Source organism: Taeniopygia guttata, chromosome 20 (assembly GCF_048771995.1).
Source record: "Taeniopygia guttata chromosome 20, bTaeGut7.mat, whole genome shotgun sequence".
NCBI classification, from domain to species: Eukaryota; Metazoa; Chordata; class Aves; order Passeriformes; family Estrildidae; genus Taeniopygia; species Taeniopygia guttata.
In genome coordinates, this window is record NC_133045.1 from 15,090,509 (window position 1) to 15,103,467 (window position 12,959).

A 12,959-nucleotide genomic window follows, 5' to 3' on the forward strand; every position below is an offset into this window, starting at 1 on the left:
GGCCCCCCAGAGAAGCCGGAGTGGCGCCGAAGCCCCTGAGCCGCTTAAGGAAGCACCTGAACAAAAAAGGAACACTTCGTAAAACTTTATTGGTTTATCACTTGATTAAAGCATGGAATATTATAACTATTATACATCGTATTTTAATGTAGAAAACTTTACATAGTTTTTCATATTATATAATTTTGGTATTCTCTCAGAACTCTATACATCCATTGGCAAGGAATAGTCTTTAAATTATTGATAGTAAATGCACTTAATACAGAGATATTAAAACTCAGGCATTTTAAATATGTGAAAACATACATTTTAAATAAAGGTGCTGAACAAACTGAAGTTACAGATTAAAGGGAGATGCACTTTTGACAGAGTTAACTATTTTTAACATTTTTCCTGAATAATAAGACTGAGCTAAACTCTGGGGGTTGTCGGCTCTAGTAGTGGACATTGGTTTAGATTGTTCTGTTTAGAATGTGAGGTACCAGACACGGATAACAAACTGCTGTAGAAACAACCTTTTCCTGGACGGTAAGACACAACAGAAGCAACATGGAGTTTTTAATCTCCACCAAAGAGAGGGTTTAGGGTTTTCCTTGTTAGCCTCCTCTGCTCCTCCTTTCCCTCTGGAGGCCTGGAATGACTCGCAACAGCAAAGCCCACAGAGGCTGCAGGGTCCGTGCCACTGCAGTGGGTGAGCTGCAGCTGCAGGGTCCGTGCCACTGCAGTGGGTGAGCTGCAGGGTCTATGCATCTACAGTGGGTGAGCTGCAGGGTCCGTGCATCTACAGTGGGTGAGCTGCAGCTGCTCTGCTGCACAGCCCGGCCAGGAGCTGTGTTCTTTCCCTGCCTCCCTCCCTGCAAACTCCTGCTCCCGAACAGCCGGCAGCAGAACCGCCAGGGCTGAGCTGCACAGGTGGAGGTGGGTTTGGTCCTTCCCGATTCAGGAAAAGCCAAAAGTGCTGTGCAGCAAGCTGAACACAGCCTGATTATTGCTGCAGGAACAGGACAGGACTGGGCTCTGACAGTGCAACTGCATCCAGGCCCCTTCTCCTCCCTGCACTGCAGACCCAGACGCTTGGGTACCCAACCTCAGCGTTTGTAACTACTATAAATACAACAAAAGCTTTTCTTAAGAACAGTCTCAGACCAAAGGCTGAAGGGAAGCATGAATTAAATATCCTCATCCTATGTGCAGAGAGAGACTACAAATGCCGCCCCTTACAGTAAAGAAAGCCCGTGAAGCAACTGTGCAGTCATTTAAGACCTCAAAATTGAGACTTTTTCCAAGACATGACTGTAGAGCTTTCAAACATGCAGCTGGGCCAGGTGTGTCTGAGGGGACATGAGGGAACACATTCAATGAGGCAGTGACACATTCCAAATCTGAAAAATAATGGTTCAAATATTTTCCTTAGGACTACCTATGACCAGATTAAAAGGATTAGCATATTATTACAGATTTAAATAGAATTAAAATAAATACTTCATCTTCTGCAGTACCCAATGCAGTGACATTCCCAGGGAATGAGCAGCTACAGGAGATGCAAACACACAAAAGGATATTTCAAATGCAGCGGGTAAATACCGGCGTTGCTTATTTTTTCAGTCTTCTCCTATTGTCACATACAGCCATTCACTCCCTTCTACTAAACAGCAGTGTATAGATTTAACCTGAAGGGCATTGAAAAGTCAAAGAGCCACAACTACCACTCTTCTTTGGTTAAAAATAAAAAGTGAGAATAAATTGTGAAAGCTTTGTCACTACTACTGACTGTAAAACCTTTTCCAAACAATGCTTACACAGGACAAACTGATGTATTAAGGAGCACCATAAAAACCCTTTGGAAAAAGATCACAAAAAAAAAAAAAAAAACAAAAAAAAAAAACAAAAAAAAAACCCTCAAACAACAACCAAAAAAACCCTCCAAAGACAGCACATTCCCAGCAGCTCAGAGCAGCATATCCCAGGACAACCTCACCTGTGGCCATCCTACCAGGAAAGTCAACTCAAAAAACAAAATAATGTTATACACTTATTTCCATTCAAGTAGGTAGGTTGTTGTTGCTGTTCGTTGGTTTGTTTTTTTCTTTAAATACTGTTAATATTTTAGATTTGCTACTCTGGATAGCACAGCAGCTAATACTACTTTGCATTATTTTAGGAAGTGGAGCCTCTCCTCCCATCCTGCCATACTCTCCTGGTTTAGGAATGTCTTGAAACTTGAAATTTAAAATTATTTCAAAGGTCAAGACAGCATCCTGTCATAGAAACATTGTCACAGAAATCTGATGCATTTCAAGGAAAGAAAGAAATCTCTCTTGGGCAAGCAAAGCTGTGGTGTCATGTCACATTTTGCTTCACAGAAATCCTTCAAAGCACAGAATTGTGCTGTTAACTTAGAGCATATGAATGAACTTGTTTAATTTTGCTAGAGCACTTTTTTTGAAATTCAGGGGTTTTAGATGCCACTAGGAACTAAATATTAAAAATAAAAATCATTTGCACAAAATGACAAATTAGAACTTGTCTCTGAATCTGCAGATCAACTGCAGATCTGCAGTAAAAAGAGACAAACTTGTGTTAAGGATTGGACTTTTTGCTAAGCAGTTACCATTACTGCTAAATTATATTCAAGGGTCAAAAAGGTGGGTTTATTTCTTCTGAGCCTTGTTTTTGATGTTCCTGTTTATGCTCTATGATCTGCCAATGTATGAAATGAAAAGGAAAGCCTTTTCTTTTTCTTAAATGCCTTTAACTCAAGCCTAATAAGCTAAAGGAACAGATGCTATTGGTGCTCCTGATGTAAAATCTTCCATAAAACTAAGTCTCAGAAGATGCAGTACTGATATTAAAAAAAATTAAGTAATTTGCTAAACAGGAGGAAAGCCTTCTCCGAATATCCTCCAGGCTGTCCACTTCAATAGCCCAGTGCCCTGCCTGGTCTGGTCCTGGACATAAAGGAAAACCGAGAGGGGTCTCGGGTGGTCATTGGCCACCACAGTCAGGTTTATTATGAACACTTGCCAACATCACGAGGCTACACAAATACAGTCATTGGTTCCAAGGGGCATAACTTCTGTGGAGAGATCCAGCTGATTTATCAGCTCTAGCTGGGATAAAAGACTGAGCAGTGCATAAAAGACTCGAAGAGACATTCTGGATCATACAAATGATTAGCATTGAAACAAAGAGACTGCACACCTACTGTATTGACTCTGTAAGCTATACTTTAAATAAAACTGCTGACACTTCCGTAGGATGGACAGAACAGGATTATTTTCCTCGTTCCCAAATGCCACTGTGGTAAGAAGAACTTGCTCCTGTGGTGATACAGCAGTGTCCCATTTGCCCCATCCCTTTCAGTCCCTCTCTGGACACAGCGTTCTGTGCAGCCGGAGCAGCAGCCTCACTGCCAGGAGGGCAGGGTGGTGCCCGCCGCGCGTGCCGGCTCGCCCGCGGCGCAGATGTCGAACACCGCCCCGATGCGCAGGAAGAACCTGCGCAGCACCGCCCGCAGCTCGGGGATCAGGTCGAACTGCATGATCTCACACAGGTACGGGTAATAGGCCGAAGCGTGTGCCCTGAACTGGCCAAGATACAGAAACAGAATGTCACTCTCGATTGCTAGAGCAAAAGAAAAGTGTTGACACATTCATGGCTACAGCAACTTGTTAAAGCACCAGGTCTCACCCAAGCCCTCCCCATGGCCCAAGGGCTCCGTGTTGTTTGCAGCAGCAGCACACTCAGGGCAAGCTTTGGTGTTACCCCCTAAACCAAGTCAGGGTTTGTGATTTCTCAGCCCACAGGTAATACCAGAGTCTATTTGTAGCAACATGAATATTTGGTTTTCCTCAAAAGAGCCAAGATCCTGAAAATTATATTTGGTTTTCCTCAAAAGAGCCTGAAAATTATTCTTGCCATTGCAGTCAAGGAAACTGGAATTCCAATTTTACCATTCCTGTGCGGCTGTAATACAGCATAAGACTGTCCCTTCCTGCAGACTCATTGTGCTTTCATATGAAAGCTGTTCAGTAATGCTATCTGCATTCCCACACAACTGGGAATTGCATGGATGCAGCCCCATTTTCACAATGCAGAATGCCTGCAGACAGGGGAGCTACCACTGCTGTACTGCACGGAGAGCACTCACTATGAGGAACCGCCCACCTCCAATCTGGACGGAAATAAAGACTGAATTCAGGCTGAAGAAGGAAGGAAAAACATACCCAAATGCAGACATTACTTCCAGCCTTTCTTACCTTTTCATCACTGATTTTTAGTGTTTTTGTCAAAAGCAACAGCAGGAGATTGGTCCAGGCTTCTCTGTGGCTTTCCGAGTTGACAGTAATAAAATACGCCAGGGCTTCACTGCACACACTGCAGAGATGGCACAGTTCACACAAAGCATAGAGAAAACCCTTATAAAGTTTTTGCTTACATGCTCTGTTTGTCCTCTCAGTGTACTTTGTTTGCAAGTAAGATGCACTTCCATGGGAAAGTTTTCAATCACATGCAACAACTTTAACTACACAAATTTATTTTTTCCGGTTCAGGAATTGTTCCAGGTAACTGAACTGAAATACTTTTCATATAACTTAATGGAAATACTTGATAACAGAGAAGGAAAAGGAAAATAATCTGCCTGATAAACATTTTGTAATTGAAGTGCTGTCACTTTCAACCTGCAAACATTATTTCCTGACCCTGACATTGGGACAGCTTAGGCAACAGCACCTCGAGAGAGCTCTCCCTCCAAATTTGGACTGGTTTAATAAAGATCTGCACAGCTCAGCATCACACATTAAGAAAGAATTATTATTTTATTAATAAATTTTTGATCCCTGCTGCAGATTGTCAACACAAGGTACAAACTGTACTACTTACTATGGTTATTTTTAGGACACTTTTAATTAAAGAAGGACTAAACAGATTAACATGTCCATACATGCTGATAGATCAGAATCCACTGTATTAGTACTAAGAGCAAGTTGGGAGATCTTCACATTTGATAAGAGACTAGTACTTTCGACTTTTATGTACCAACTCACCAAAATATATTTTTATATTAATTTAGAGCTATTTTCTACATTTGTTTAAATTCCAGGTGTACAGCAGCTTATACTGCACTCTTTTTCAATTAGTGTATCCTCCTATACCTCTATTACTATATACTCAGCCGGGAAAACTATTCAGACACCACCACTTGCCTACAGAAAAGCCTATGTCAGGCAAGAAGGTGCTCCATCTATGCTGGGCAGATTGCTTCCTCCCTGCTAAGTGAACTTTGGGTGCAGAGTGGCCACCCCTCCCCGTCCCACCTGAGCAGCCGCCGCTGGACCGCGTCCCAGGCCTCCCGCCGGCTCTCGTCCACATACATCCGGAACAGGATCCTCAGGCAGCATGCCAGGCTGCTGGTCTCTTGTTTTAACAGATTGGGTTTGGATTTACCCTTGAACCCTAGAAATCAGTCCCACACAGGACAAGAGGGAACATCCAAAGCTGGTGTTACTAGCCAAAAATAAATTTTATCAACAAAATCTGCACTAGTAACCAGTAATGATTTCTTGTCCAGACAGTATTTCCTCCTCCTTGATTTTGACTGAGTTCTGATTTATTTATAAAGATACTAAACTACAGCAGTACCAGCTGTGCAGCATTACTTTAATCAAAAAAAGCAGATAATTTAGCAAAAATAATTACTCAAGTCATCAGGAAGGAGACTAGCAATAAAAGCATGCAACTGTCCAATAAACTTTAGAGGTCATTGCAATGGCACATTGTTGTGTCATGATACTTAAAGCTAGAAGTGTAGTTCAGCATTTTTATCAAATAAAAATAAAAGCCTCACCTGCTCTCCATAACACAGTTCGCTGCTCGTAATTTGAATTAAAGGCTTTTGAAAATGAGTGAGACTCTTGAAGACAATCCAGTAACTTAAAAAGGTGATGTGAAGACATATATTTATACATTCCTTGGTCTTCTGTGTCAATGTGGATAACTGCATCCAATGTGTCTCGCTGAAGAGCAGGCGGAGAGGGACATAGAGTGAGAGAGAGAGAGGGCACATGCTGTAAACTCCAGTAACTCTAATTCCATTTATAGTGCAATGCAGTAGTAGTGCACTACAACACAGCAAGGTGGTCCTGTCAAAGATCACAGCTGTACTCTTCTTAGTGGGGTACTTGAGAAGAGAGAAGTTATGATCTATCCTAGTTACTGATAAGAAAATAAAACTCAAGAGCGAGGGAAAACATTGAAACATTGCAGTCACAGCAATATGGTAGAGAACATTTCCTCTTCTCTAGAAGCTGACTGATAGGTCTGTTGAATTCTGAAAACATCAAAATGAACAACAAAACAGTGTGGGTTTAAATGTTGCCTACTGTAGAAATTCCCCATCTTTGGCTCATCAAATTTAATTAAATTGGTCAATATTTTTAGCTCACATCACTAGGAATTTAACTATAACATCCCCAAAACACTACCTGAATGTACTAGCCAGAAGTTCCAGCTTATGGCTTTATTAACAGAGCTACTGTGCACTACTGCCCAAAATCAGAACTTGCAGGGACAGGGACATCTCCGAGGTTGGCAATTAATGAAATCTTGACCATTGACCTTGCTGAAGTTCAACTGTTGCAAGATTTCCTGTGCAAACATCCAGAGACTGAGCAGAGCCTCAGCTGTGGCTAAAAAACGACACTCAGTCTAATGAACAGAAATGAATGCTTTCTCCCAAACAAACAAAAACCAATTTTGGTAGTATGTATTCATGATAAAAACAACTATAATCTATTACATTGATAATAAAAATGAAAGTAATATAATACAATCCTACAACAGACAGACGACCAGGCAGCACTGGAGGCAGACAAAAAAAATCACAATTTAATAGTAGTTTACACACACATTCAGGGTAATGCTAAAAATCAGAAGAAGACTCTATTTTGTGATCATGTCAGAGCATTCCATAGTTTGTACTTTACCGTCACCAAGGTTGTAAGTAAGTCTGATGGTACCTGAGCTGCAGCCATGTGCTCAGCATCTTCCTTCTTGCTTGTTGCTGGATAGAACACTATGTTGTCAATGGTCTGTATCAACTCGAGCTGTACCACACACTTGATCAGAAGGCCAGCAAATAGTTTTTGGTCTAATGAAATGGAGCAACACAAGTCTCAGAAGCAATTAATGATGATTAATTTACAGCAGGCTAGCAAAATATGACATTCCTCTTAATAATTCGATATTTAGTAATCCTGTGAATTATCTTCTAAAGAGAAAAATCTCACTGCAAGGCATAAACATAAATTGCAAAGACTTATCTCAAGTTTAACTGCTCCAAAACTTTCTGTAGAGAGCTACAGAAATTAATTAAGACTGGCTATAAAGGTGCATCGAAAAAGCTTGTATGTTTTCCTTACTTGTGTAAGGACCACCTTTCCAGCTCTCATCTGTTGGATTGGAATATTGGCTTTGTCCTCTTTCAGAAGCATTTTTATCCATGCTGCTTAAAGACTGGTGATCTAGGTCCAAATCCTAGAAGAGAGTGCAGAGCAATTCCAGCAATCCAAAACACTAACTCCCAAGTAGCTATCACTTTTCAGAGGACCTCTCGACTCCTAGATTAAAAGGCTTCCTGCATCCATTCTTTACATCATTTTTTACAGTAACACCAAATACAATCTACTATCAATTCCTTGTCAAGTGTATTGACTACAACAAATATTTCAAAAGCTAACCTAACAAAAAAACTCTTCAAGTCAGTTTATCACCCTGAATTAACTCTTACCAAGTGTTTTTCAGATGAATCTTCCTCCATTCCTACAGGCTTCCATGTCAGCAAGCTTCACAGAGTAAAGAAACAAAACAACAACAAAAAAATCAAACAAAAAATAAAACAAAACAAAAAAAGACCAAAAAAGGTAAATATTGTTGCTTTAGAATTTGGTATCAATACAAGAATTAAACTTATAAACTTACACATGAGGAATAGTTGTTTTGAAGATTTCTAACATACAATTGCATGTCTGGCCCCAGACGTCAGGGCTGAATTTCTGTCCATTGAGTATTACCAGGTTTTCTAGGCAGTTTGTACCTGATCGTGCCAACTGTTCATTATCTGCAAAAGAAATGTTCCATATTTATCAACTTCTACAATATCAAGGAAAAATTAAGTAGTCCCTATTACTGCTTCATTAAAAAATTGTACCAATACTGTGAAATGCACAGTCTCTTGGCTCAATGCCTACCTATACAATATGTTACAACAATATGAAGCTGAAGAACCTATTGAATTAAAAAAAAGAGTTTCAAAATAGCCTTCATGAGATGGAAGTCCAAGCAGGGAAGACACAAGACAGGGCAGAAGCAAAAGGGAAGCACAGAGTGAGAAAAAGGAAGGAAAAGCAGCAATCAGAAACTTAGGATTTACTGCAAGATCATCCCCCATATTCCACGGTAGGAACATGCAGGATTTCAGGTGTAAAACTTGGAGCCAGAAAGAAAACATGTTCTTTACAAAGCTGTATTTAGAAGTACTCATTGAGTGGCAGAAGGGGGGGAAGCAGGTGCCAGAAAATAAAAAAAAAAAAAAAAAAAAAATAATGCATGCACATATCTATATGTGTAAACAAAGGAGGTAATGTATCACTGCAGTCAAACCACAAAAGGTTGTTGGTAGAAGGTTCAGGAGATCGACACCGTTCTCGAAAAGCTTTTGCTGTGTCACAGAAATACCATGAGCCCCTTATGAACACGGTAACAAAAAAGTTGCCTAAGTCAATAAAAAGACTGATGCTCAGATATTCAAGATACTGCAACACATACTGTCATAATGGGAACTTCCATTCTTCAAAAATTCAGTTAACCTTCCCTTCTTAAGTAATGGACATTTAAAATTACATTTAATCAAAAGGTACAGGTAAATAAGGTACCTTGTTTTACACACCAGTGTAACTGTGCAAGTATGTCAGGAAGAAGGATCTCATGCAAAGCTTCATAGAACTGTGTGAACACGTCACAGATAGCATAAAGGGCGTGGTTGCACGTCGTGGTCATCCACTCTGATTTCTGTGACAGAAAATGAAAAGTCTTTTGTTTTATGGGGATTCTTCCATGATGACAACACTTTGTTTATACATGGCTGGTCAACAAGAGACAGCTCTGAGGAGAGGAGAACTCTGAACTAAAGCCTCATGACCACAGATGTCTAGTCAGAAGCACTTAGTTGGCCACATGAACACTGGTCAGAAAACTGCATATGTTCACAACAGAGGGAGAACATTCTCCCTGAAAATAATCAGATGGACACCCACACAGGTCACTGGACACTGTGGCAAGTTTCATTCATGCCACAGAATTTGAAGGAATATAGAATGTGTTTAGTTAAGTCTGGGGCAGTATGGGGTGGCAATATCTGGTGTCAGTAGAAACTGCTGACTCAGATGTGCAAGTTCTTAAAAAGACTAACTCTAGGGAATGTTTGCTTTTTAGGGTTTTTTTTTTTTTTGTTTTACCTCTGTTTGTTGCTCAGGGAGTTTCATATTATCAAAAATCCGAAACACAATTCTAAACAGGTCTTGCCACCAGTGCTTTTCAAAAGTATGGCCGTAACTCTTCATGATTTCAAACATCACTGTTAAGCCTCTATAAACAAACCCAAACAAGCATAGGAACAGATGTTAAAATATGTTCCTGTGATATCTTTACTGAATTAATTAAAATAAAAGAAAAAAGGAAAACAATAAAAGCTTAATTACCTTGTACGAACATCTAACTTGCAACGATTGATGATACAAGAAAGTTCAAACAAAATAGGAAACCATCCTCTGACCCATACTCTGTCCCCAGGAGCCACATTCATGTCATCACTTGTGTATTCTCTTAATACCTTGAAGATCAGTAGGAAAAAGAGGTTTAAAGAAAAAATTATCTCAGAAATCATTGTATGTGACAAATTTAGATATTACCAGTGGTACAGACAAACTTGGAAAGTCGGCTTAGTTCCTATAACACTCCAATTCTGTGAAATATAAGTATAGCTCCGAGATGTAACTATTTGCAAAAATACTAGAAAATAATCTATGGAAATAAATACTTCAATCTGTTTTTACTTCAGTCCAGGTAAAGGCCTTAGAAGTTGCTGAGGTTTGGACTTCGTAGGAAGCAACTTTAACAGTGACAGACAACTGTTACATCAATACACATAACAAGGAAATCTAAAATTGGCAGAAACCAGTTCTACAAGTCTCTGGTACATTGAAGGTACACGAGGGATGCAACTGCAGTGTAACGCCGGGCACTCCTCAGCCAGTGATTATTGCATTCAGTATTCACACAACAGACTGATGGAGAAGAATACACATTTGTAACCAACTGAACTAGACATAACTAGGGCGACAGAACTGGAAGCACTGCTTTCCAAGTCATCTTAACACCACAAAAACAAAGAAACAAAGACTACTTAATTCCGTTATTTCCCATTTGGACTTTCAAGACTTAACATTACTTAACTAGCTCTAGTTTACTGCTCACATAATACCAAAATTTCTCCTAATCCTAATCATTAATCCTAATGATTAGGATTAATCATTCAATTAAAAGAGCTTTTTAATTAACAGAGCTGTCATACTCAAACTTCAATTGCAAGTGTTTGAACACAAACACTTACAATTGAAGTTTGAGTATGAAAGCTCTTTCTTAGTAGATTAATCTCCATTTAACAGCAGAAGAGTATGAAAATGCAGCAGGGGTAAAAATTCAAATATACCTGTGGTCTTTCCGAGACGTATTTTGCACAATAGCGAATAAGCCTGATGGCTTCCATGCTGGTGTCTGGGAAGGCAACATTACAGGCAAACTCAGAGAGGCATTTTACTGCATCCTGAAATGAGTCAATTGCTGCTGGAAAATGCTGCTGAAAAATATTTGCTGTGAAGAACAAACAAATACATTTTTTAAATTTAGTGATATTAAAATCCATAGATAAACTGCATCAATCTAGGCATGTCACCCATGGCATACTGCTATGGAACAGACAAACACAAAAGGACCAGATCTTCTACATTAGAAATGGTTTTTTGCCCTCTCTTGCATCCTTCCCTGTCCCACCTCACCAACCACACTGCCAAGTTCTACAGCAGAATATCTGTATGTAGTTTGTCCTGTCCACAGCATTCAGGAGACTTAAAGGGTGTGCTGCAGCTGCAGAGTTTAAACAGTCTGGCTGCAAGGTTGTGTGTGTGTTTACTTGCCTGGAAATACAAAAGCCTTATTCTGATGAGCCTTTAGAAGCAGACTCACAGCAGCCAGGCTAATTTGGGTGCATGCTCTGTCAAGCATTACTTACTAACTATGTGTGCTGTAGTCTGAAAGGCCAGCTCTACGATATTCCCATCATGGTCTGATGCTGCTTGATGAAAGACAGCAAAGATATTTTTCCAGCCTGAACGAATGTTACCAGCTTGGGAGTTCACCATCTGAGCAATGCAGCGGATCACCATGTCTCGAATAGTCGGAGATCTTAAAAAAAAAAAAAGAGAAAGGAAAGCAAGACTACTTTACACTGGCACAAAGTAACTCCCCACTTCCCTGTAGGTAACCATGACCCATACCAAGTGACATCCTTAAGTGGGACTAAAGCTAAAGCAGAAATTGCTGTGCCTCACACCTGTTTTTCTTCATAATATGCTCAAAAGGCCTTAGGAAGTCTTTCTGGAAGCGGAAGTTGGCTAACTCTCCTTTCTCAAGAAATTTCATTGACAGCTGCCTTAATGAGTCTACAGCAAAGATGGCAACATCTTCGTTAGGGTTACACCCAACCTAGAAGAAAAGCATATTTTCAAACATTTATCAGTTAATGTGTAATTTATATGACAAATTCCATCTCAAGTTCCATCTCAGCCCACTAAACACTGCTAGCACATTCTAGTGTTCTGATACTTGGGAAAGAAGGGGTTCTTGCTGAAGGGGGCTTTCTGTCATTTCATCCATCTAAACAGACCCATGGATTTTGAATGCATCAAGCAGAAATGTAATAGCCAGCTAGATGCTAAAATTAAAATACAGTACAATACAATAAAATAAATGGAATCTTAGGTTAAAAAAATCCCACCCTAACATGATTCAATTTCCTAAGCAAAACAACTGTTGTTCAAGAATCACCTGTGTACATTTTAGAGGAAAACTAACTTGGCATTTTATCCAAGGAAAAGACAAAGAAAAATTACAAAAATACCAAATTATATAATGAAGATTATATAAGTAAAGGTCATTCCTATAAACATTTCTGTTTGTACACTTTAGATTTTTAAGTAGGTGCTTCTTTTAGGTTCCTTGAATGGAATTTTTTTCAATATCAGAGTTTAAGCCACTAAAAACACACAAGGGAAAAGTTGATTAAAGAAGTCCCACTATTTATGCACCTTCTGTAACTTGATTTTAAAAAGTACCTTATTGAAGTGATCCCCAATCACGTGCCAAATCCTTGACCACTGCAGCCTGATGCGGTTCATGTTGTAGTAGGAGATCTCCACGATCTTCTGCAGGCTGAACATGCGCGGGTGGTGCGGGGACGCCAGCTCGTCCATGGACACAGCACACAGCCACCGCACAAAGTCAACTGCATGGGAGAAGGCTGCTGTGAGCCAGGCTGCTCCTGTGCCAGGGGCCCTGGAACCCAGCATACGTACCTATGGCATTCCCGTCCAGCCTCGTGGAGCCCGTGAATATCCTACAACAAACACAGGAGTTGGAATTCCAGCTGTGCATCCACAAGAACCGATTACAGCTCAGTGCTGCAGCAAAAGGTCAGCACATCTAGAGGTACTTCACAGTTCTCCATGCCATGAACTCTGCACCCCTTGTATTCTTGCTCCTTGGCAGCAGTACATGCATCTTTCCTTAGTCTAAGCATCCTCTTCCCTGCACCAAATCACAGTCTACCATGCTCCTGCCCCACT

The 12,959-nt window shown here is 40.2% G+C and overlaps 1 protein-coding gene across 4 annotated transcripts in view; it reads right to left on the bottom strand.

Moving 5' to 3' along the window:
• Nucleotides 1-70: 70 nt before the first annotated feature.
• Nucleotides 71-12,959, bottom strand: part of ARFGEF2 (ARF guanine nucleotide exchange factor 2) — a 35,074-nt gene continuing 22,185 nt past the window's right edge. For 3 of the 4 annotated variants that reach the window (XM_030288364.4, XM_030288363.4, XM_072917219.1), the window contains 16 exons: nt 12,690-12,730; nt 12,450-12,619; nt 11,669-11,820; nt 11,348-11,520; nt 10,769-10,929; nt 9,759-9,889; nt 9,516-9,645; nt 8,934-9,069; nt 7,981-8,119; nt 7,790-7,844; nt 7,422-7,536; nt 7,020-7,150; nt 5,849-6,017; nt 5,319-5,457; nt 4,260-4,377; nt 71-3,586 (listed from right to left, as the gene is read on the bottom strand). In XM_030288364.4, coding sequence (XP_030144224.4) covers nt 3,407-3,586; nt 4,260-4,377; nt 5,319-5,457; nt 5,849-6,017; nt 7,020-7,150; nt 7,422-7,536; nt 7,790-7,844; nt 7,981-8,119; nt 8,934-9,069; nt 9,516-9,645; nt 9,759-9,889; nt 10,769-10,929; nt 11,348-11,520; nt 11,669-11,820; nt 12,450-12,619; nt 12,690-12,730 — 2,140 coding nt within the window. In that variant the 3' untranslated portion in view covers nt 71-3,406. Of the gene's footprint in view, nt 3,587-4,259; nt 4,378-5,318; nt 5,458-5,848; nt 6,018-7,019; nt 7,151-7,421; nt 7,537-7,789; nt 7,845-7,980; nt 8,120-8,933; nt 9,070-9,515; nt 9,646-9,758; nt 9,890-10,768; nt 10,930-11,347; nt 11,521-11,668; nt 11,821-12,449; nt 12,620-12,689; nt 12,731-12,959 lie in introns of those variants that run through there. The other variant, XM_072917221.1, reaches the window with a different exon arrangement.